Source organism: Nannobrachium achirus (genome assembly GCF_963921795.1).
Source record: "Nannobrachium achirus genome assembly, chromosome: 15".
Lineage (NCBI taxonomy): Eukaryota > Metazoa > Chordata > Actinopteri > Myctophiformes > Myctophidae > Nannobrachium > Nannobrachium achirus.
Window position 1 is genome coordinate 31,504,963 of NC_137822.1, and position 25,431 is coordinate 31,530,393.

The following is a 25,431-nucleotide window of genomic DNA, read 5'->3' on the forward strand; positions in this document are numbered from 1 at the left end:
TCTATTCCCTATCAATGATGTCACTGGGACACATGAGACACAGACAGAGTAGAAAGAAATGGTGCATTTGTATCATGAATATTAGTGAGGACCAATTTGATGAAGATGGGTTGAAAAGTGGTGAAGTCGTCCTTTAATGAACTCCGCAACAAAACTGCTGCAGTAGAGTTGGATTGCAGTGTAAATATGTCAGAGTTAGCAAGGATGCACATTTTCATCCATAGTCCCAACTTGTAACAATGACATGAGATATATTATTTACAGAGTAAAAAAAAAGGATACATGTTTCTGCCATGTAATCTTAAACAACGAAGTTAGAGATAGTTACAAGTAATTGGTAAAACCACAACAAGACAACACTGAGAAATGTATTGTTATTGTTATTGTTCACAATATATTTGAAAATATCTTTGAAATATATTTTTGAATTTCTATTTCTGCTTAGCAGCAAACCTGATAGACTGTGACTAATCTTTACAGGATTTACAGGAGGCAAAACGGAAGTGGGGGAGACATACACTTTATTTTCGACTGCTTTTTCAGCACTTCTAATGTAAACACAGTTAGATGGAAGCATTTAGACAATTGTGTGAGCCAGCAGTCTGTCTCCAGAGTCTACTCTGTCCTCAATAACTCAATACTCTGTATCATCGTCAAATAACAACACAAGGCCATGAGACTTCCTATTGTTGCTGTCGGGCAGAAACCTCATATGTCCAAATGTCAACATTTTATCTTTTTTTTTCTGTAAATGAATGCCCTATTTCATTATACAAGAGCATTGCATACAAGTAGTGAAAATAGCAGAATAGCAGAAGTTAGAAGTAGTGATGATAGCTGAAGTTCACAACGGGTCCCGATGCAATGGATTGTGAACTTTTAGATCAGCTATTTTCACAATTTTTTTATTAGTTTTATTTTTTACATGGAATTAGAAAATTCCTTGTAGTTTTGGACATACAAGGTTTCCACCGACAGTGATGATGAATCAGATCTGTAACTCAATACCTGACCTATGGTGCAATTTGGTGGACCACGGTAAAGAAGATCAATTATTGATTAACACAGTGCCATACATCGGTGGTTCTCAACCTGTGGGTCGGGTCCCCACATTATTTTGAGGGGTCCCCAGATGATTAATGCAACATTGTTTTCTCACTCAGCAAGTGTATAGTATAAGTTTAAGTGTATAGACTCTGTACACTTAAATGTATAGTGAAGTGACCTTCACAGGCTCCCAGTCAAACACAGAATCGATTCAAGATACTGACTGTGATGTCAAGTAGCAGTAATGTCAAGTAAACCATAAATGGTAAATGGTGCATTTATATAGCACCTTTTATCCAAGGCGCTTTACAATGATAGTGCATTATATTCACCCATTCACACACACATTCATACACCGATGGCGGAGGAAACCATGCAAGGCACCAACCTGCTAATCGGATATATTAGTTGTTCAGAGTCTTGCTCAAGGGCACTTCGACACTAACTCTGGAGGAGCCCAGGATCGAACTGGGAACCTTCTGGCCGCTCTACCTCCTGAGCCACTGCCGCCATGAGGCATATGTAGGCCTAACGGGGCAAACATGTCAGACCACTGTGTTGATATGAGGTAGTTAACTACATTCAACCTGGTGTTCCTTATTTTGGGCATGTCATTATACTCGGAAATTCTCGAAATCTCCGTATTATATGCAGCCTCCGTGCTTAATGTATGGTCTGTCATACGCTGGTGTTTGTGGCGAAAATAGCTTTTGGCAGCTTGTAGTTCTGCAAGCTTGTAGATCGCCACGCAACGTATTTTTCAGGCTCAAGTAATGAATTCCCATGTTGTCACAGGTATACAGTACATGTAAAGTAGGTGGAGGATTGTATTTGTATGAGCTAAGGTAGAGACTAGAGAGTTTGACCAGGTCCACTGTGTTGTTGTTTTCCAGGTACTTATCAGACATGGGTTACGTCCATCGAGACCTTGCAGCTCGTAATATCCTGGTCAATGGTAACCTGGTGTCTAAGGTCTCTGACTTTGGCCTGTCCCGAGTGCTAGAGGACGACCCCGAGGCCGCATACACAACACGGGTAAGACTTAACTTCTTGTGGGGTTGGCGAAAGGGCCTTTCTGTGTGGAGTTCGCATGTTCTCCCCGTGTCTCCTAGGGTAGGTACCCTCACAAAAAACATGCAGTAATCCTGGTCTCTATAATGCCTCCCTCTGGCCAGCCGGGGCGCCTGATGGAGGGGAAAGGAACTGGTTGTAATAACGTGTTCCTTCCACGCGTTACATCCAGCCGGGGGGAAATTCCCCCTCCTGTCAGGTGAAAAGAAGCGGCTTGGACTACTCATGCATAGAAGGAAGCATGAGGTCAGTCCGTTGCTCTCCCCAGGTTTGCAGAGGGAGTGTAGAGCCCAGGATTACATTAGATAATTGGCACTGGGTCAAAAATGGGTTACAAAATCGTGGGATAAATTATATATATATATAAAAAAATATGTTTGTTGTGACTGTAAAGTGTGTGTCTGCGAGAGTGAGAAAGAGAGTGTGAGGGAGAGAGAGAGAGAGAGAGAGAGAGGGAAAAGAGAGCGACGCACATACCTGATGTGTGTATGTTTGGGTACATTTAGGGGATAGGAGATGGTTCCGATAATAGTAATTTTTCTTGACATCTGTATCTATTATAATATTTATAGTGTGTGTGTGTGTATATGTGTGCGCTGTGTGAGGAAGAGAGAGCGAGGATGGAGAGAGGGACGGGTGAGCACACAAATGTAACTTTGGACCGAGAAGTTGAAAATTATTAAACAACACGGTCCTTTAGCTGACGCCCTGTCACACTCTATCTCTCATTCTCTCTCTCTCTCTTTCTATCACACACACGCAAGCACACACACACACACACGCACGCACGCACGCACGCACGCACGCACGCACGCACGCACGCACACACACACACACACACACACACACACACACACACACACACACACACACACACACACACACACACACACACGCATGCACACACACGCATGCACGCACAGCGGGCTGTAAATTGAGCTGTGTCTCGGGCTGAGAGGAGAGCTGACAGCCGCCAGAGACAGGATGTTGAATCCTGGAGGAGAGCCAATTAGCACTCAGCCCAGTCTCCCCAACAGCCAATTAGCAGTGGGTTCTGCTGCCTGAGCATCCAGCTTCCTGTCATTCACTACTAAGCTACCTCTGAGTGTGTGCTTCTCTCTCCCTGTCTGTCTTTAGTAGTGCGCGCACACACACACACACACACACTCTCTCTCTCTCACATCTCTTTCTCTGCGCCTCTATCTCGGTCCCTTGCCCCTATTTCGGTGTTTCTTACCACAGATCGAGGGGAGTGTGTGTGTGCCGTGCTAACCGCTTTTACATCTGGCTTCTTGTGTATACCCATCCGTTTTGGCTTGTATGTGAACCAATCATGACCAATGACCAAATTAACGCACCGCTCACTTCACACTGGATGAGATTTCTTTGTTCGTTTTTTTGTTTTTTTTACAATGGTTTAAGGGTGGTTTTTACGCTGTCCAGTACTGGCTACCGTAGTTAAATAAGTAAAATAAAGTGTCTTTTATCTACAGGGTGGGAAGATCCCCATTCGCTGGACGGCTCCAGAGGCCATCGCATACAGGAAGTTCACGTCGGCCAGTGACGTGTGGAGCTACGGCATCGTGATGTGGGAGGTGATGTCATACGGAGAGAGGCCCTACTGGGAGATGTCCAACCAGGATGTACGTTTTACATATTCTTTTATTATTATTATTTTCTAGAATTGATATAGTTCAGTTGTTCTTAAAGTGCGGTCCAGGGACCCCCAGGGGTCCTTGAGGATGTTCCAGTGGGTTCCAGGGGACCCTGCAGCTAAATGGCTGTGATAGTTATGATATGAACCAAATGAAGCCTTATACTGTAGGTCTTTTAACTCGGAGAGTGTACAAATTGGACCAAATGGACCCCATTTGGTAGCCATTTGTATGCTCACCTTTACACACATTTTAAATGTATTAACTTCTTTTCAGGATACCAATGAAAAAAACAACAACAACATACTGTAGGATTCCAATTAAAAAATAGCAAATCTACAAGCTCAAAACAGACCGGCTATTTTTGCTACTCTTTTGTAACATAGTAGGACATTAATTTACTTAAAAAAAGATAAAACACAGAGATAAGAGGTTTCTGCCCGACGGCATAATTATGCAATGTGACCCTCTGGAGTGAGTGTGGAAATATAGTGGCCCTCTCGCTCCATCATCAAAGTTGCACCACCCCTGCTCTGGGTTAAGGGCGCCCGTGACCTAACGCTGAGGCTAACTGGGGATCCATGAAATTAAAAAAGTTTGAGAACCACCGCTTTTAAGTCCAGCGAGATGGAAATATTAGCGAGTGTGTCCAAGGCTCCTGGGCATTTGAATGTATCAGCAGTGTCAGACGGCCTGCCTGCGGTCCACCGAGGGCCACCAGATTAATGCAATTAACACCCATGCTGCTTTTCCAGCGCGTTAATTGCTCGCGTCCAGAGGAGTCCAGCGAGTGTGAACCAGTTTAATGGAATATGTGTGCTGCTGACGCACATCAACAAGCAGCCAATAAACAGTCCCCAAACATTACAGAGGTATGGTGTGTTACTGTATAATGTGTTTTTTAAATCGTAGCAAGGGGCTGGAGCGATTTAATCCAGACAACTTGAAGGTTAAAGATGGGGTGCATGATTTTCACCCGGGCTATAAAATATGATTATCTACTATTATGATTATACTAGGAGGAAGAATTTTCCAAAAAAGTGTGCAGAAAGAGTTAAAATTATGTTTTTATGTGGCCACACCCACCAGTTCATTGGTATGCGTGGTTGTCATGGTGGGTGATGACCCAGCTGAAGTTAGCCACACCCACGTGTGTTGGGTGAATGGTAATTAGGGGAGGGGTTGATTCTATGATGTAATAAGTATGGGTGTTTTTGGAACGGCACGTCTGACCCAGCAGGTGGCATCCTCCAGCTAAAAACCCAAATAAAAAGAGAATGCATAATTGCTCATAACAACCACACCAGGGGATCTAATGAAGTACTGTCAACCTCCTAGACACATGAAAACCAGAAAAAGTACAAAACTATGGCACCACCTCTTTAAGACTGCATTAGGAGGAATCATGTTGAACTTGCCCATCTCTGTTCAAAGTAAAACATGTAATTGGGCAAGGATTCAAGGCAAGGTTTTCAGGCCCGAACCAGAGCCTCATTCACTTGAAGTGTTACATTAAAGTTAAATATTTCAAAAAGCATGAAACATGCATGAATTAGGGGTAGTACTTCTGTGGTCTACTGGCAGTGTGCACAAGGAATCTGGTACTGATCCCTCCAGTGTTTTTTATTAATTTTTTTATTGATGAATACTTTATTTTGCTACAGATAACACAAATAGCCCTGAGGGCTTGTTGCCATTGTGGTCTTTTCCATTGTGCCCTTAGGGCAGACAAACAGACCAACCCTCTCATAGACGGCTAGAGTCCTGCTAAGCCACATCTGTGTATCGAAATCATACAGGATTAATGGAAAATAGTCAACCTTTTGCACCTGAATTTACGTATAAATGATTGATTAATTGTTGAATTATTTAACTGTACATTGAATTGCCTAAATTTAAACTGGTGCTTGTAAACATTATACTAGAATAGAAAAACAGTCAAGTAAAGAAATTGTTTTAAAAACAAAGATACACTTAAACACAGCAGCAGGATGAACATGGGATTGCAGAATTAGTATCGTTTTATTCATCGTTAATTGCACCAGCAGAGCGTGCAAGTACTCGGTTCGGCTGCGTATGTTTGTCGGTGTCTGCCCGTGTTTAAGCCCGTAGCCCAAGCAGGGACCAGCATTTCTCGCAACATCGTCATTAACAGCTGGACCAGCATTCCTGGTGATGCCAGTGGTGATGTCACTGACATTGCCAGTGGTGAGTGCACCTCATGGCACGCTCTGCTGGCACACAAGTAGGCCATACATGGCCTACTTGTGCACAAGCTTTAAGTTGGCACCTCGACAGTGTGCAGTTATAGTTGTAAATTGCAGTATGGGTGGACATTGGACAATCTCTTTAAAAAACCAGGTCAACCTGGTTGTGCCAGACCCCCTGTCTGTCATCATCATTTATGACATCATGCCTTTTGTAGGCATGTCATCATCATGTCATCATCATATATACCCTTTATATAGAAAACCCGGACAGACCGACATTTGCTTATGTAGGCCTACCCATTTCATGGGTCTGGCAACTAGACCAGGTCAACCTGGTTGTGCCAGACCCCCTGTCTGTCATCATCATTTATGACATCATGCCTTTTGTAGGCATGTCATCATCATGTCATCATCATATATACCCTTTATATAGAAAAGGGACAGACCGACATTTGCTTATGTAGGCCTACCCATTTCATGGGTCTGGCAAAGATGTTAAAGTTTAGTTGATCTAGACCAGTGATTCTTAAAGTGGATTCCAGGGACTCTGTGGGTTCCTTTAGGGGGTCTAAATTGACCCATACAATTCTGTAACTCCAACAGTGTACAGATGGAACCAAACGGGACCCTGGCGGGTCCATTTGGTTCCATTTGTACGCTGTCAGAGTTAAGGGGAGACCTTGAAATGTGAAAGTTTGAGAGACACTGTTCTAGACAGTTCAGTAGTGAGAGTGAGACGGTATTAAAGGGAGCATGTGGAGAGAACAGGAGTGACATGGCGTGCATATTAACGGCCATTGAGCCACAGGAGTGCTCCGCAACAGAGATGATTTATTAAAAGCTTTTAATTAGAAGCAGTCCACACAGTTAAAGTCCTCTGTGCTAATGTAACTCTGGGTGGGTGGAAATGTAACCAAATGGACCCGCACGGGTCCATTTGGTTACATTTGTACCCTCCCAGAGTTGCAAATGGATGAATCGACGCGGAGGATTTTACGGTGTGGTGTCATCACTATTTCAACGTTACTTTATTACAGTCTGTCTTTCTGTCAAGGTCACAGGACATCACACACACGTGTAATCTGCAGCATCGCCATCAAGATTCACACTAAACTGTAGAGCAGGGGTTTTCAAAGTGGGTGACGGGGCACCCTGGGGTGCCGCGATGGCAGTCCAAGGGTGCCGCGAGATAATTTGATAATATTTCACATTTATTTGGACACTTAAAAAGATATTTTGTATCATTTTCAAATACACTACAAAGTTGTTTTCAGTTACCAAAATGGCTACTATCTCAACGTTTTCCTCGCTGCATAATCTTGGGGAGATTAATGGCAAAGATCCCCTTATGTTTCCCCTTATACAGAGGTGAATTAATTTGAATGTGCAATGCAATTCTGATTTACTAAATTAAACACAAATTCATTCAGATGTTGTCATCATCTTATAATAATAATTAACAAAAATGTAACAATTTTGATGATCATAATGTTATGCTAAAGGGCATAAATACAGTATAAGGTGCTGGGAGTGAAAGGTATAAATATAATGTAGGGGTGCCTACAATATGTATCTGTTTCCGACAGAATTTACTGTAGAATTATTTGCGGGACACTTCCGGTTAACAGCAGACATACAAGCTCACGTCGCGTCGCAGATTAAATCGCTGTGAGCTTGTAGATCACACACGGCTGCGACACCGGAAATGTCCGCACGCCTTCTGCGCAATGCACGATGGGACGATGGAAACTTGTGGATAGGGGCCAAGAAAGTTTGGGAACCCCTGCTGTAGAGCCAGTGTTAATTCAACTCTGAAAGTAGAGCCAGTGTTAATTCAACTCTGAAAGTGTAAAAAGAAATCACACCCAGTGTGAAGTGAGCGGTGCTATTTATGAGTTAGTTTCATTAAGGGTCCAACGAAGCTTAGCCAATGTGGGACGACGTACTGTACGTACTTATAGACGCGGGACTTAACGTACATACAGACAAAGACAGATATGTATTCTCAAAAAGAATTGAACCGTAGAGGTTAGGGTCCATTTCCAAGCCATTTTCGGGACTAAGATAACTCTCTAGAATAGATTTTGTTGTAAAGCAGTGCCGCAGTTATACGTCAGAGAAGAATTATAGTGAGAGGGAGACAGACTGTGTGTATGGGGAGGGAAGAGAGAGAGAGAGAGGGAGAGATATGAATAGGGGAAAAGAGACAGGAGATATGAGAGAGCCCTTTCTAAAAGGGCCTTTTGGTGAAAATATCTAAAATAGCAGACCTCCAAGCTCACAACGCGCCGTGCTGCGACACGTTGTGAGCTTGGAGGTCGGCTATTTTCGTTGCTTGATACCACACTGAACTACGCATAATCAAGTCAATACTGGAGATGTGGCGTGAAGGCATGGATTTCTACACAGAGAGGGCAATTCTTTCAACCTAAGATGCTGCATTCAAGTTTAGGAGAGTTTGGACAACGAAATTCACTTGAATGCTGCTTTTTGGTGTGGCATTTAAAGAGGGCATTTGCATTTCTTTCGCCATAGTGAAAACTGCATTCATGGTCTGGAGAGGGCACTTTTTACAGTCGGGTAAAAGGGCAGGGGCTCAAGACCCCTTTCATGTCTTACTGTATGTGTGAACATGCCTGAGGGAGATAGGGAGAGATATGAATAGGGGGAAAGAGACAGGGGATATGAGAGAGAGAGAGAGATATGGATAGAGAGATACCGTATATGGATAGGGGGAAAGAGACGGGATATGATAGAGAGAGAGAGAGAGGGTGGCAGGCTGGCAGCCATGGGCCAGCACTGAGGTCATCTCTATGGAGATAATGGGACATACTGTACGTCACATGTGGCATTTCCTCAGTGAGATGCCACACATACATATCGCATGTGTCAGGGTGGAAACCTTGTATGTCCAAAACCGTTTGTTTTGTATCTATCGTTTTTAAGAATGATTTAAACCAGTGAAAATTGCCAATCCACAAGCACACAACGTCTCGCGTGTGCTTGTAGATCTGCTATTTTCACCGGCTCTGTGCGGCAGTCTCGTACGGTGAAACGGGGCTTTGCTTTACGGAAAAAAACATACAAATTTGAAACTTGGAGATACAAGGTTTCTGCCCGACAACGGTGATATGGTACATACACGTGCGCACGCGCGCGCACACACACACACACACACACACACACACACACACACACACACACACACACACACACACACACACACACACACATACACACAAGCACGCACGCACGCACTCAATTAAATTACATTTCATTTCATACTGTATACTCATGACGTACACATGTCATATAATAGGCTACACGGAAACACACACACACACACACACACACACACACACACACACACACACACACACACACACACACACACAGCATTGTTTACTTTATATTTCCCCGCCGTGTTATTCGATTGTGTATCACCTTTTGTCTGCAAGTACCATTGTACCATTGTATAAAGTATACATATGACTGAATACATCATAACTGCCCTGCACCCGTGCAATAACCCCGCACTCACACGCACGCACGCGCTCATACAGAGACAAATCTACACACACTAACAGCCAGACACACCCACAAGCAACCCTCCATTGACCTCATCCTGCCTCCTTCCATGGTCTAGTTATTAGGCTGTCTGTCTGACAGCGGAGAGGAGAACACCTTTGATGTTTAATTGAAAGCCTTATAGGATTTTCACTCATTGGCTCTTAGTGCAGACTCTCTCTCTCTCTCTCTCTCTCTCTCTCTCTCTCTCTCCCCCAGTCCTTCTTTATCTCAATTTCTCAGTTCTCTATTCTGCTCCCCCTCCTCCTTCTCCTGTTTCTCTCTCCGTATTTTTTCTCTCTCACTGAAAAAGTAACGAGCACTCATGCCTTGTCTCTCTCTCTCTCTCTCTCTCTCTCTCTCTCTCTATCTCTCTCTCTCTCTCTCTCTCCTATCTTTCATCTCTGCCAGTCAGCTTTGTAGTCCGTTCACGTAACACACACACACACACACACACACACACACACACACACACACACACACACACACACACACACACACACACACACACACACACACACACACATGCGCGTGATATATTCTGTGTTTGTGCAGATGTGGCACGTTCATTGGTGCACGGCGCTGTTATGAGTGTGCGAGAGTCTTAAGAGAGCGAGAGAGTGTGCGCGTGCCTGCGTGTGCGCGCGGCATCGTGTCTTGTCTTTCATGTGAGTTTGACACAAGTAAAGGCTGTCATGAACTCAACAAATCAATTCCCTACAGCGTCTTCCACTGGCAGAACTAGGTTGAAGACTGCACACTGGTTTACACTCATGCCGGGCAGTACTACACACAGATTGGTCCAAATGGACAGGATAGGATACATAGATAGATAGATGGATAGATGAATTGATAGATGGATAGATGCCTTTATCCAGGGTTCTCAAAGTGGCGTGACACCAGTCCAGGGGTGCCGCATCTGCAGAGTACCTTGATAATATTTGGAATTAATTCATCAATATCACCTCAGTTTAACCACTTAGACCCTCCATGCTTAGTAAAACAGACCTGAGTTGCACTGTACTTGATGAGTTCTGTTTCCTATCCCAACTCACCAAAAATGGCAGATCTACAAGCTCACAACGTTGTGACGCGTTGTGAGCTTGTATATCGTCTATGTTTGTTGAATGTTCCCCCCAGAATAAGGATGCAGGGATTCAGGTGGTTAGACGTCAAGTATAAAGTTATGTTCAGGCTGTATGGAAACGGATATCCCTCTATGACATAATGTATCTTATAGAGAAATATTTGCTTATTTATGTAGCGTGATAACACAAGATTCAGTGTAAATCCGGGGGTGCCGTGGGTGAAAGTTTAAAGGGGTGACCACCTGATAAAGTTGTTTGAGAACCACTGGCCGAGATAGATGGATAGATAGATGAATGGATAATGTTTGTTACTCCAGTGTAACTAGCACATCTGCATCAGTGGTAGGAGGCTCTCTCCCTGCTCTTCTATTGAGACATTTAGACCCTGATGTCAGGTAGAAACATTACTGTTGACAAGCGGCTTTGCCTGAAGTTCAAAGCACATCATCTTCCCGGCCCAAGACAGGTGTTCCATGTTAGCTCTCAGTGATAGAAATGTTGTCTCCCACATTTAGGAGAGCTGGGTTCATATCCGAAGAACATTGGAGTTGCCAACACTTCAAAGTATGAAAAAGGAAAACACTGACAAGTTAACTTAGACATGAATTTTCAGGATTCAAACAATGTCCAATTTATTTCATTTAGCAGACGCTCTTAATCCAGAGCGACTTACAATAAGCAAGGTAATACGTCAATTCATCAACATCAATACATCAAATGCATAGAAATAGTAGGCTAAAACGTATAGGCTAAGCAGGCAAGCACCTATTCAGTGAAAATACTATAAAAATCTAAAAACATGTCAAATAAATGCTATCTAAACATGTATGGTCATGGAGCGTAGGCAAGTGCTACGGTGAGTGCTATGGGGCTGAGGTTGGATGAGGTGAGTCTTCAGATCACAGCGGAAACGAGTTGCAAAATTCAGAGCGTGTTGCTTCGCGCCTCTTGCAGATCTACGTTTGATACTTTTGCTTGACACTGCAGGATGATCAAGTAGGGCATTCATTTACAGAAAAAAACACATGGATATGAACTGCCTGACAGCAACAACGATTTGCAATGGGGCTTTACTTTTTACAATTTAACCCATTTAGCCTAGAATTATTTAATAATTTAACTATTGAAAAATAGAAGATCTACAAGCTTGTAGATCTGCTATTTTTGAAAAATCTTGTTTTTTTATTATATATCTTCTTAAAAGCGAACATTTGTAACTCAAATATTTGCTTCTGCGTGGTCCCTGGAACAACATATTTTGAGATGGGTGTCCACGGCCAAATACATGTAATTTTGGGGGTCCTTGACATGAAAAAGTTTGAGAACTACTGATTTACAAGAAGGATTTAGAAGACATTTATAGAATCGGGTCAAAAATATGTTCACGATTTTTCGAAAATAGCAGATCTACAAGCTTGCAGCGCGGCACTCGGTGCCGCGCTGTGAGCTTGTATATCTGCTATTTTTTTATAGTTAAAGCGTAACAGAATGGTTAAAGTGGTTAAAATCTAAAGCGACACAGATTTGCGTTCAGGCCTAATTGGCTTTTAAACCCCTCTCTCTCTCTCTCTCTCTCACTCTCTCTCTCTCTCTCTCTCTCTCTCTCTCTCTGTAGGTAATAAAGGCGGTGGAGGAGAGCTACCGCCTGCCCGGCCCTATGGACTGCCCGGCAGCGTTGTACCACCTCATGATGGACTGTTGGCAGCGAGAGCGCAGCAGTCGTCCCAAGTTTGACGAGATCGTGTGTCTGCTGGACAAGCTGATCCGCAACCCCAGCTCCCTCAAGACGCTGCTCAACTCCTCGCACAGGTGGGAACACACACTCACGCTGTTAATCTAAACGCAGAAGCACGCACAAATGGAGCTGTCTCGTTCCATTTGTGCGTAGGCTATTTCAGAGTTAAATGGAAGGAAGAAGTATAAACTTGCCCCCACTCAACTACCGGTACTGTCATCATCCTTCTATATACATCATGTATACAAGTATAAGTCACTATATCATACACACACTGATCTATACTTACTATAATATATCTATACTTACAATAAGTTAACTACACTTTACTGTGTAGCAGAATTTCTAATGTCAAACGAGGTAAAAGTTGGATTGTCGTTTGCATATTCACTCTATATTGTAATGCATTAAGTTCATAAAATGTGTGCAAAATCTCTGCAATAATAAAAAAATTAAAGGGAAAGTAATATATAGCATAGAAATACAACACCGCAATAAAAATAGCTAGCAAGATAAATAAGTAGTATATTCATGAATATGTGACTAGATATACTGTATCAACCCAACTATGAACTATGCATTGGTATAAAACCATTTTTCTATTGGCTGATGGTGACTAATGTGATGTGTAACCCTAAGTGACTTTTTCAAAAGGGAAAACTAAATAAATGGAGATTATGCTGGTTATACATTATTTGAGCAATTATACTGGATATTTGCAGGCATATTTGCATTGGCAGTGAATCATTAGCTCTCAGAACTACACAAATAATGCTCCGTCTTAGTTCTACACACCCACCCACGCACACATGCACCCACGCACTCTTAATAAATCAATTCCACATTTAACAGCCCATGTAATAACATATGACAGATTGTCAGATGAAAAGGAATCCGACAAGGCCGGTCCATGTTCCACACCCCTGCTCCTGTTCCAGCGACAGCATGGAGAATGCCCTCGGCTGCTCTGAACATCTCTTTTTGATAGCATGAAAAGCATTATTTTGCCACCGTGACGGGTTCCATTAGATAATGACAATTTAGATTGGCTGGTGCGTATGAGCATCGCGTGACAGCATGTAATTACCTCCTGCACAGCTGCCAGGGATGTTGAGCTCAGCACTGAGCTTTGGTTCGGTAATACATCGTAAATCCATACAGGGCAATTGAACTGTCCACTGGAATGCTTCAAATCAAACTGGCGCATGTAAGCGTTATAATATTACCGACTGAATAATATTACTAGAATAGAAAAACAGGGTTCAAATTAAGAAAAGAAAAGAAATGCGGAAGAAATGTAATAATTGCAGGATGAACATAGGATTGCAGGATTAGTTAGGATAGTTTGTGTAGCTTATTACAGTAAAAAGCAATGATCAAAATGATAAATGTTATCGTTGGACATAAACTGAAAGGAACCAAAAGGCCAGACAAAGAGTTTGATTAAAAGCTAGTTTACACTACAGTATATACGTGAACATGTTTTCAGGACTGAAATTATGACTTTTTGGAAGACAGAAGTAGATTCAGATGCCCTGAACCTGATACCCTTTCACTATAATCACATCAAGTTTATGTGTAGAGGATATTTTGCATGCAAAGGTCAGCTAAACTTTTTAAATTAGTCAAAAAAGAAGATTAAACTCAAGAAAGGGCATTTAAGTGTAGATAAACTGCCTAAATTGATGAATGACCAAGCTATTGCTACTGGTTTAGTTGAGGACATACAAGACCTCACATTGTTGAATGAGCCTTAATAATTGAGTGCTCTCTCTCTCTCTCTGTGTCTCAGGGGACATCCTATGGGGTCCCAGGGGACGGCAATTGCCACCCCTAGCATTAACATTTAACCTCAAAAGCAGTCATCAATCATGCATATGTTGTCCGCCTCAGATTTTGTTTTTGCATATTTATCAGATTTTAGAACCGGCACTGAGTGCACCTCAATTCACGCTCATCCATCTATATGTGACATGTGATGTGACACGTGTTATTGACTAATGTGTTTTATTGTTTGCAACCATACAGTATGTCCATTAGTCAAAAATAAAATGCTGATCCTAAAATAATGCCATTAGTTTTCCCCAGACATAGTGATCACATTGGTTCTCAAGGGCCCCCAGGGGTCCTCGAGGGAGTTCCAGGGGGTCCCCAGTTAAATGATAGTGAGGAACCAAATGGACCCTTGTGGGTCTGTAACTCAGAGAGTTAACAGTTACATTAACATTGATTTTACGCTATAACTTGGGGTAGAAATGCCATCTAGGCTCTTTTGAATTGACTGCGCGTTCATAGCGGAAGTGCTCCTTCATGACTTGTAGCCCCAGCGTGTCCATGAACAAACTCTATGACGCAAAATGCGTCACTTAGGCCCCACTACGTCGTGTTTTACAACCCGGAAGAAGGGGTGAGATCGCCTCATGCGCAGGGTGAGCAACTCAATGCAAGTGGACGGGTGGGGATATCTGGTGCCCTCTCTATACTTATTATAACTCTATGGAATCACTGACCTATCACAATTGAGCTTGTAGCTTGTATTGGTTTTAAATGGGGCCTAAGAGGTGACTTTCTTTTCCACCCTCTAAAGTTCTCTCTCTCTCTCTCTCTCTCTCACTCTCTCACTCTCACTCTCACTCTCACTCTCTCACTCTCACATACACTCATACATTCTATCCAGGGTGTCCAACCTCCTGGTGGAGCATGCCAGTGTCGAGGTGGACACCAGCAGCAGTCTGACTCAGACAGTAGGGGAGTGGTTGGACTCCATCAAGATGGGACGTTACACTGAGCTCTTCGTGGAAGGTGGTTACTCCTCACTGGACACGGTGGCCCAGATGACCTCAGAGTAAGGACCGACCATGGAGCCATTTGCTGTATGGGACACATACAACCATACACATGCACTGGCACATAACAGTTATATTGAACGCATGAATTCAGTATAATTTGTAATAGTGGCGTCAGTTAAGCAAAAGCTAAGGAATGGCGACATGACTGGTGTCTTGCACGCGCGCGAAGGCACGCATACAAGACACCAGTCATGTTGCCATACCTTAGCAATTTATTTTAAGAAGTACATTTTCTTTTTTTCCCCTGTTGCCATACTCAATTTACGCCTCTGATTTGTAGCATGATTCGGCATGCACGTTGCTTTGCTTGCTTTAATTAATTAGAATATTATCAAGAATAACTGTTGTTACTGTCGGGCATAAACTTTGCGTCTATATTCAACTTGGTAAATGTATGCCCTATTTCGTCACACTACACCAGGGGTCCCCAAACTAAGGCCCGGGGGCCGGACACGGGCCGCCTCCACATTTGACCCGGCCCCCTGAACAATGACGCAAAAGAAAAAAGAAAAATGTTGCTACTACAACCTCACTTTGCCCCAGTCATAGAACGTGAACATGAGCCCCCCAGAACGGAATAATGGCAAAAAGGTTGGGTAAGACTAAGAGAAAAATTGATTCAGAATGCAGGGTATTTAACCCGCAGTGGACACACGATTATTTTTTTGTTCAATGCAAAGAAAAGGCTTTTTGTCTCATCTGTCAAGACACGGTGGCGGTATTCAAAGAATACAATCTGCTCCGACATTATGAAGCCCGTCACAAAGACAAGTATGATAGCTTGCAAGGCCAAATGCGAGCAGACAAACTCTCAAAGCTAAAAAGTGGACTGTTAGCTCAGCAGACTACATTTGTACGCCAAACTCAGCTGAACCAATCGTCAGTTCGGGCCAGTTTCCGTGTTGCTCAGCTGATCGCAAGCGGCGGTAAACCTTTCACTGAGGGAGAGTTTGCCAAGAAATGTTTGAATGTTGTTGTGGAGGAGGTGTGTCCCGAGAAGAAAGATGTCTTTAATGCCATGAGTCTGTCGGCGAGTACAGTCACCAGACGCGTTGAACCCCTGCAATAGGCACCCCTGCGATCGTCACACTTTTTCTTTTACAAACTGACCCTGGCCCCCCATCAGAGAAGGGAAAAGTTATGTGGCCCTCACTGGAAAAAGTTTGGGGACTCCTGCACTACACTGTCACACAAAAGTAGCAAAAATAGGCGATCTGCGAGGCTTTATAAATATTGAGACAATGAAAAGTATTTACAAGAGCTTGTGAGTAAATAATTACTTTGCATCCATTGAAATACAGGTTATTTTTTCTCCACTTCCTGCAAAGGTTTTGAACATACAAGGTTTCTACCACACAGTGAAGATTATTGACAGTTGGTTGTTTTTTTGTGGTGTGTGTGTGTGTGTGTGTGTGTGTGTGTGTGTGTGTGTGTGTGTGTGTGTGTGTGTGTGTGTGTGTGTGTGTGTGTGTGTGTGTGTGTGTGTGTGTGTGTGTGTGTGTGTGTGTGTGTGCGTGCGCGTGTGTGCGTGTATGTTTTAAAGGGATGTGCGGAGGGTAGGAGTCAACCTGGCGGGCCATCAGAAGAAAATTATCAACAGCATCCAGGAGATGAGAGTCCACATGATCAATTCTACAGTACCCATCTGACGCAGGCGTGCACGCACGCACACACACACGCACACACACATGTACACACTCACTATGGACCTAACTGACTAGAAGACTTTCCGTCACGTAGATAGTTGGACCTAGATCGGCGTGCCACTTTTCACGGAGGGGAATGGAGCAGTATTTATTGACTGAAACAGACATTAAACGCTAATGGGGAGTTCAGTTGTGGTTTGGGAGATTTTGCGTTGCAGGGCCAAACCAAGCTGAACTCGACTGAACTGAATGGAACGGGATGCAGCGTTTGAATGAAGGACATCTGCTGAAGGTGATCTACACCGAACTGGACTAAACCAGTGAACAGAACTGGCCTGAAACGAACCGAAACTAAACTGATAAATTGTGGTCTTCGTTGTAGTTATTAGTATATATGTTGATCTTTGTGTTCCTGACATTTTTTGCTTGGAATTTGCCATACACACAATGCAGATCTGGCTTTGATACGGATAGCCACTGCTACAGTCTGGCTCAAGTAAAGGGGAGTTTTTTTTGGACGCTGCAGGCTTAAACTGAACTGAACTGCAGAAGCTGATGTGAAGTACACTGAACCCAGCAGAGTTGGACTTGACTGAGGAAAGGCCTCTGACAATTCTTCTCTGGAAGAGCAATCTCGTCAGGTCTTGGGACCTAATATTATTCTCAAGCAGGGTAAACTAAACATGTCACTGGACCAAGAGTAAAATGTGTTGTTCTCTATCTTTATCTCTATCTATGTTAGTCTCTATCTATCGATCTATTGATCTGTCGCTCCGATCTATCTGTCTATCAATCCCCATATTGAAGCACTATAGGGCCTTTGTCTGGCCTCTACATGCCATGCTAGCCCAGTTCCAAACCAGGTGAACGAGTCATCGGTGGACTAGAATTGAAATCAGTACTGCATTATGAATTACTTTAACAGTGCAATGCAAGACAAAGGAATACAATGCAAACCTAATTGTTCAACGTCTGGACAGATGGGCATGAACATTGTCTTTTAAACAAAGGGGGTTCTGAAGAGGCGACAGCAACGTTTGATGAGTAAAGGTTTGAGTACCAAAGCAGTTATGAGATTCTGGAAAGAAGCCACAGTAAGATACAGACAGAATGTATAGAAGTAATACATCAAGAGCCCCCTAGAGACTGCACAGCCTACACAGTAAAATCATTAGTGTCAATCTCACTCCAAAGAGTGTACAGATGGAACCAAATGGACCTTTAATTTGTACACTCTTCAGAGTTGAATTAACACTGGGATTTTACTTTCTGTGGGGCAGAATGAAGCATAGCTCTGCATGTTATTGGCCTGGGTATAGGTATATCCATACCCCTAACTTGCGCGTGCACACAGCAAAATCCAGAGGGTTGGTTTAACACAGTGTAAACACTGACCTACGTGTATAAGGTCCCTGTGACTGGATATTTTTTACATTAACAATATGAGTTACAATAACTCTCAGGATTTTGCTGTGTAACCGTAGCAGCATCTCCCATTCTCTTCCACCTGTCTCTCCGTTCCCTAACCCAGAGTCTATTCTGGTCCACCTGTCTCTGTTCCCTAAACCAGGCTCATAAGTGAAGCAGAAGTTAAACAGAATCAAGTCTTGGAGTCAAGTTTTATTCTGGAACGGAATTTGAAAAATTGAGTCTCTTGGACCATAAAGGAACATTCAAGCGGAATCAACTCTGCCCTTCACCTACAATGTATCTGACAATGAATGGACCTTCACTTTTATTTTAATGGAACCCTCACTCCAATCCAGTAATGGGGCTTCACTCGGATTCTGATCGAACCGTACCTTAGAATCCAGTGAAACATATACTGTATTTTGCAGCCTGAATGGAGCATTTACTCAGATTCTGATGGAACCTTCACTTGGATTCTAACGGAACCTATAAGCTCAGAACCCGCTGAGGGTCGAAAGGAACCTGGAGGACGACCGGGGGGAAACTTTGTTTTTTTCGAACACGCCGCTCGAGTTCTATTTGAACCTTCACTTTGAAGCCACTCGGTTTCGAATGGAACCGCTCCGTCTCTGCATTTTGTAGTGGAACTTTCATTTTAGAACCAACCAATCTTCAGGTATGGAACACAACCGTCTGCTCAACCTCAGCCCCCACAGCCTCATCTGTCCATCCGGCTCCTTCCTTCCCTCTACCGCTGTCAACCCAAACACTTATCAGTGGCCGTTCACTCCCACACACAAACAAGACTGCAAAGTATGAGAAAGCAATATCGATATACTTCTTAATAACTTATTTATTTGTAGTGTGTATTGTTAATAACAAAACAAAAGAGGAAAAAAAAGAAGGAAAAAAAGAAAATACAAAAAGAAAAATAACAAATGATACCATGTACAGATGTGCCATTTCAAAACTTCACACGTACTTCACAGTAGGTTTCCAGTGGATTGGTTGAAGATTGAGCTTGTAGATCAGCTATTTTTGCTATTTTTATGTCCTTCTCTGACTCGGAAGTTTAAATCTACCTATGAAGGTGGATTGTGCTTTTTAATGGTTTCTGCAAAAATACGCTCCATTCTCCATAAAAATTTGAAAGGCAAAACAGAGAAAGAAACCTGTGGGAAAAAATGATTTGCAGGATATTTTCAGGAAAAGAGCAGTAAAGCCTGAAGACTTGAAACAGCACATCTGTAGGGACGGGTTGTGATTTGGTCATAATGCACTCATGCAGGCGTGTTTGGACTCTGAACAGCTCTGTTTACATGTCTGTGGTGTACATAATGTATCATACTATATTTAAAGCAGGGAGTATTGTTCTTCTATCCATGTGGATTTACGGGACACATGTTTATCAAGAGTCTCGGATGTGGAAGAGCTGATACGAGATCAATGGGATTGATGTTTTGTACTCGCGGAAAGAGATTTCTACTGTACATCAGCGTTTCTGCTTCTTCACGTCAAAGTCCTCTTAGTTTAAGAGAGAAACATTTACCCTTAATAGGACCATTATAGATACATTTTTATCTAACTCTGAGGGCCCTATCGACTTCTACGGTGCAAACACGCAGCACATCTACATACAAATGTAGCTGTGACCATGGTGTGTTGGTCTTAAAACTAGGTGTGGGTTTGGTGCTTTGCTAGGTGGAGTGAGAATGGTCAGGATGCCATTGTGCATTTTAGACCAGCTCTGACCTGGTCTAGCATCAAATGCATTCCAGAGCAGTATTTCCCTGCTATTTAAAAAGGGCACATTTGATAGTAAATTGACCTATATAGATGGGTTTGCAACGTGCACACACTGCTTGCAATCAAAATCCATCCGGATTCTACTCGACACTCATTCATCTTGGTAGATTGCATTCATCTTGGTAGATTGCATTGCTGAGAGACTCAGCATTGGTGTTTCTCCAAAAAAGTAATGAATAACGCTTCGTTTTTGTGCTCAGAAACCGCGTCGTTGCATGAAGACGCGAGTGCCGAGCGGTGAGGAGAGAGAGAGAGAGAGGGGGAGAAGAAGTTTATGCAGTTTATTTCAATAAGTAGCCTCACTTTATTGCTGAAGAATATGTTCAAATACCTCTTGTCACATAAGAATGTTGTGAATCCATAGCCTCCTGGCTTACTTTATCCATCTCTGCTCAACATGCAACAGTAACTGGTCATCATCAGAATTCAGGCCTCTGGACGCACAGAGCGTGCAGCCGTCTGTCTTTAATAGTTTGTTTAAAAAACGAACCTAACTGAGACTGTGCATGCAAATAGTATGTGCTTATGGTTAGTCTAATTGAAATGATGGCCAAAACACACCATTGACTAACTCAGAGATGAAATACAATCCCCTTTGCGTCATGCGCCTTACTAGGTTTAGCTAAAGAATATTGTCTAGACAATATGGTCTGTTATTTCCGTGCTGAAGATCGGTCCCTGCATGCAAAGGCCTTAAATAGGGCCCTGAAGAGTGTAAAAATGGACCCAGTCAAGATTTTGCTTTGTGAATTGTGGGTTCCAGGCAGTGTAAGGCCTGTTGGGACTCCCTAACAATTCATAGTGGGGGGGGAGGTGGCTGATCACACTGAGACGCGTCGCTACAGGCGTAGACAGGGGCATCGCACCAAATTCTGGGCCCTGGGTACAAGGATTCACTGCGGGCCCCCCATGAATGTTAGGGGGTTTAACCCATTTAGACTGGGAAGGCATTATTACGCATTATTTTGTGCTTTAATTGAAAAATAGCAGACAAGCTCACAGCGCACAGAGTGCCGTGCTGCGAGCTTGTAGATCTGCTATTTTTGAAAAATAGTGAAAATTTGTGCAAGTCTTGGAATATTTCAAATCCTTCTAAGGTTTTTTGAAAAACCTGTGTTTCTATGTCAGTGGTGCTCAAACCTTTTCATGTGAAGGACCACAAAATGATATGTATTTGGCCACGGACCTCAAAACATTTAGTTCCAGGGACCCCCCAGAAGCAAAATTTGAGTTACAAATGTTCGCTTAAAAAAATACATATATTCAAAGATTTGTACACATTTTCACGACCTTTCAAAATCTACAAGCTCGCTGCGCGGCACGCGGTGCTGTGCTGTGAAGCTTGTATACCTGCTATTTTTCAATAGCTAAAGTATAAAATAATGAAGGCTCCTCCACCTTGGGCCCGATTAACTCAGTCCCACTTTTCCTCCCCTTGTGACGCCCCTGAATGTAAGGCCTGTTGGGACTCCCTAACAATTCATGGGGGGGAGAGGGGGCTGATCACACCGAGACGCGTTGCTACAGGCGTAGAAGCTTCAGATACACCTTGTCCACAGAAATCCACAGAAAGCCTGCCAGCACAACCGCTGTACTTGGTTGTGTTCTTGGTTACAAAGACAAGCCTTGCACAAAGGGTTGGGAATATTCTAATGTAAAAATTGCTACAGAGGAGCACACGCTCTGTAGGAAAACGATGGTGTCGCTTGCAACGCCATTTCTAGTGACCCGTGCCACAGTGTGATCGTCCCCGAAGGAGCTCAATAGAAAAGACCCGCACAGAATGATTGACTATGACAGTTCTGATGAAGTCCTGGGGAAACACTTTCAGCAGCTGTAACTGAGACAATAAATAAATGCGGTCTGTCAGTCTCTACAGGCATAATGTCTGACTCATACTCCATCACATGACCGTGTCCTGGGCCAAAAATAACCGACGTACAAGATCACGACGCGTTGTGGAGCGCGTAGATCGGCTCTTTTTGGCTTAAGAAGGGTGCGAGGGGAATCGGTTTAGGAACTTCTGGCGTGTGGATTGTTTTGGAGGCATGCAATGATGTCAATGACCAAACACTTGTTTTACTTCTCTCTGGTGTTTGTATGGTCTTGTTATACATGATTACTCTTTATGTCTTAAGACCTGTCCGTTTTACACCAGTGGTATTCACATAAGCGGGAGGAGGTGGGCTCTGATGATAGCTATAATACATAATTATATACAGTATATATATATATTCTCTTTACAGATTCATGCTACTATTGTTGTTCATAATTTAAAAATACATATATGAGTGTACTGCTGGTTGCCATGCAGAATATGGCTAGTAGAAAGGAAAGGAGAATGTATAGTGACCTTTTTTAACAGGTGATAAAAGAGGGGAAAGTCTCTCCTGGGGAAGCGTTAGAAAGCAGACAGCGACTACACAGAGTTCAATGAACTCTCTGGATTTTACTGTGCATACCAGAAGAATGTAAAGGTCTTTGAAACGGTCTTTAAACCCTCAAGAGAAAATGTTTTAAGTTTCAACCTTGAATCTCCCCTAAGCCCTACCTACCCTCAAGAGCAGCAAAATGTACAGTAAAGCCTAATTGATGCTCCGTCGCACAAGCAAAACTTACAACCCTACAAGCTCACAACACGTCACGTCACAGATGCTTGTAGGTCGGCTATTGTAGCAACACTGTCGTGTGACCAAGTATGAATTGGGTGTCAGTGCCTTGTGGGCGGTTACCGTCACGGGCAAACGATCAAAATCACTGCTACTTGAGACACAGGAAGCAATTCGTCGTTGTCGGGTGGAAACCTTGTATCTCCAAGTTTCAAATGTGTACGTTCTTTCGCAAAGTAAAGCCCTACTTCATCGTACAAGGCCGTCGCACAAAAGTAGTGAAAACAGCAGATCTACAAGCTCACAACGCCTCGCGGTGCGAGGCGTTGTGTGCTTGTAGATTGGCTGTTTTCACTAGTTTAAATCATTTTTTTTTAAATGATAAATGCAAAACGAACGGTTTTGGACATACAAGGTTTTCACCCGACAACGACAAATACTTAGAAGAGGGGTTTGGCCAGTTAAAAAAGTGAAATAAGTTGAATAAGTTGAAATGTCTGCAAAGACTGCAGTGCATAGCCTGCAAATAAAACAAGCCCCTTATAGTACTTGTTTAATTACGCAATTGTAACTATACTTTGTCATTCAAATGGTCCTTTTTTATTTCTAATTGATTTTGTATTAGGTCTGTAATCCTTAAATACTCAAACTGCATCCTTTGACCTTTCAAAATGTTTAAATACTTTGAAAACGTACTTCACTGGCAGCATCGTAGTTCTTAGTAGGTGTAAGGTTTTGCTGAGTATACCGTATGGCAGTGAAAATAACAAAAATGTTATGTTACAAGTTACTGTCATACCTGGATTAAGGTTTACTATTGTGGCTATGCAGAGGTCTTATAGCTGGGGAATGCATTTTTAATAAGGAGTAGTTGGAATTGTTTTATATGATATCAGGCTTGTGCCATGAACATTATTCAGCTGGGTGATATGAAATGAACACACAGTATGTTTAGATTAGGTTCGACTTTCCTCCATCATATGAAATACACAAACCTTTTGGGAATGTTTGACACTACAGTAATCCTATACCACCCAAATTCAAAATTCATGTTGTTGGCGTTTGACAAACACCCTCAATGTATTAAATGTAACCACTTAAGCCCTATTTTATAATTCAGCTATTTGAAAATAGCCTATCTACAAGCAACACGCTTATCGTCACTGTCGGGCAGAAACCTCGCATCTCCAAGTTTCACATTACTACGTTTTTTTCGCGAAGTAAAGCCCTGCTTCATCAGACAAGGCTGTCGCACAAAAGTAGTGAAAACAGCAGATCTACAAGCACACAACGCCTCGCGGTGCGAGGCGTTGTGTGCTTGTAGATCGGCTGTTTTCACTAGTTTAGTTAATTTTTTTAAATGATAAAAACGAACAGTTTCCACCCGACAACGACGTTATAGATCTGCTATTTTGGGAAATGTTTTGACTATAACGACATGCCAAAAATAGGGATGCCAGGGTTAATGTTGTTAAAGCAAAATGCCTGGGGCATAAACAATTTGGTGATTATACCCTTATAGAGTAAGTGCCTCTGACCAACTAAGCACCACCAACCCTTCCCTGGCCAAACTGCTATTCCCCAATTGTGCCCCATATTTCTGTACTTTCCTTTTTGCCAATGATATCTATAGGCAATACCAAGAATGTCAGACAATGTGTATGTTGGAACTAATTTAAGTTGCACTTTATCGAAGATGTGGTGTCCTTTTATTTGATTGACAAACTGTGTCTATAAGTGAATGACTTCTTCTTAATCGAGGATTCTGTAAATGCTGTATTCCCTGATAACAACCAATTCGTATAACCGCAAATGATGCCAGTTTAGGTTCTCCGGGCAATTAAGTTGACAATGGTTAAGCACAGCACATTGACAGTGAGTTGCATATTTTTGTTAATGAAAGTTAAAGAAACAAATCTAATCTTTAGATAGAGCAATATGAAGCTCAAAAATGTTCCAAGTTGTAACCATCTGCTATGGAAGATAAAAGCACCATTTTCTTGTCAGTTGCACAATGATACGCCTTTTGATCTTAAAGCACATCATGTTTGTTGGAAATCATTTTTTGATTTTGAACTGGAGTACCAACCCTGGGGCGTTGGAGAAACTCATCAGCACATTTTGTCTAAAAGAATGTTGGAAGCATTTTGGTGTTATCATTGCAAAGTACAAATGTGTACTATTGGAACAGGTTTTAACGTTGTCATTGCGAACATATTTTGCTGAGCATATAAAATACTTTAGTTGGTACTCTGTGTAGAATAACATTGTGAAACGGTTTAAGCACTTTTTGCGACGGCATGCTTTTTATCCTGACGTTTATGTATACCAAGCCATTTTCATACAGCTGAAACCAACAGTTTAGTCAAGAAGCACAAGCAAAACCAGCACAGACTTGTACAAAACCTTATTGATCCATTGTTGCTTGACGATAACTAAACTGGGACTCCATCGGGCATGCAGTGACTCATGCATTAAAGTTCTCAGTCGCCACGACTGATTTTGGTCATTTGGATTCCGTAGAAGTCAGCATGTCTTCCATGGAGTCGTGTCACACGCTGAAAATTAGCTATCTATAAACTTTAGCTTGTAAATAGCCTATTTTTGGTTATTTGTTCATTTAAAATGAAAGAGTATTTGGTTCAATCTTCCAGAAAACCATAATGATCTCGGATATTTCACAAAAGCAAAGGTTAAAGTCTCACTCTGTAATTTCTTCAACTGGTATGTATGGTTGT

At 42.5% G+C, this 25,431-nt stretch overlaps 1 protein-coding gene across 1 annotated transcript in view; it reads left to right on the forward strand.

The window, feature by feature from the left end:
- epha5 (EPH receptor A5) overlaps positions 1-16,871 on the forward strand; it is a gene marked incomplete at both ends in the record, with an annotated part of 148,529 nt that extends 131,658 nt beyond the window's left edge. The window contains 5 exons of the mRNA XM_080743548.1: positions 1,941-2,082; positions 3,612-3,761; positions 12,254-12,447; positions 15,051-15,218; positions 16,766-16,871. Of these exons, the coding sequence (XP_080599674.1) occupies positions 1,941-2,082; positions 3,612-3,761; positions 12,254-12,447; positions 15,051-15,218; positions 16,766-16,871 (760 nt within the window). The remainder of the gene's footprint in view (positions 1-1,940; positions 2,083-3,611; positions 3,762-12,253; positions 12,448-15,050; positions 15,219-16,765) is intronic.
- Positions 16,872-25,431: the final 8,560 nt, after the last annotated feature.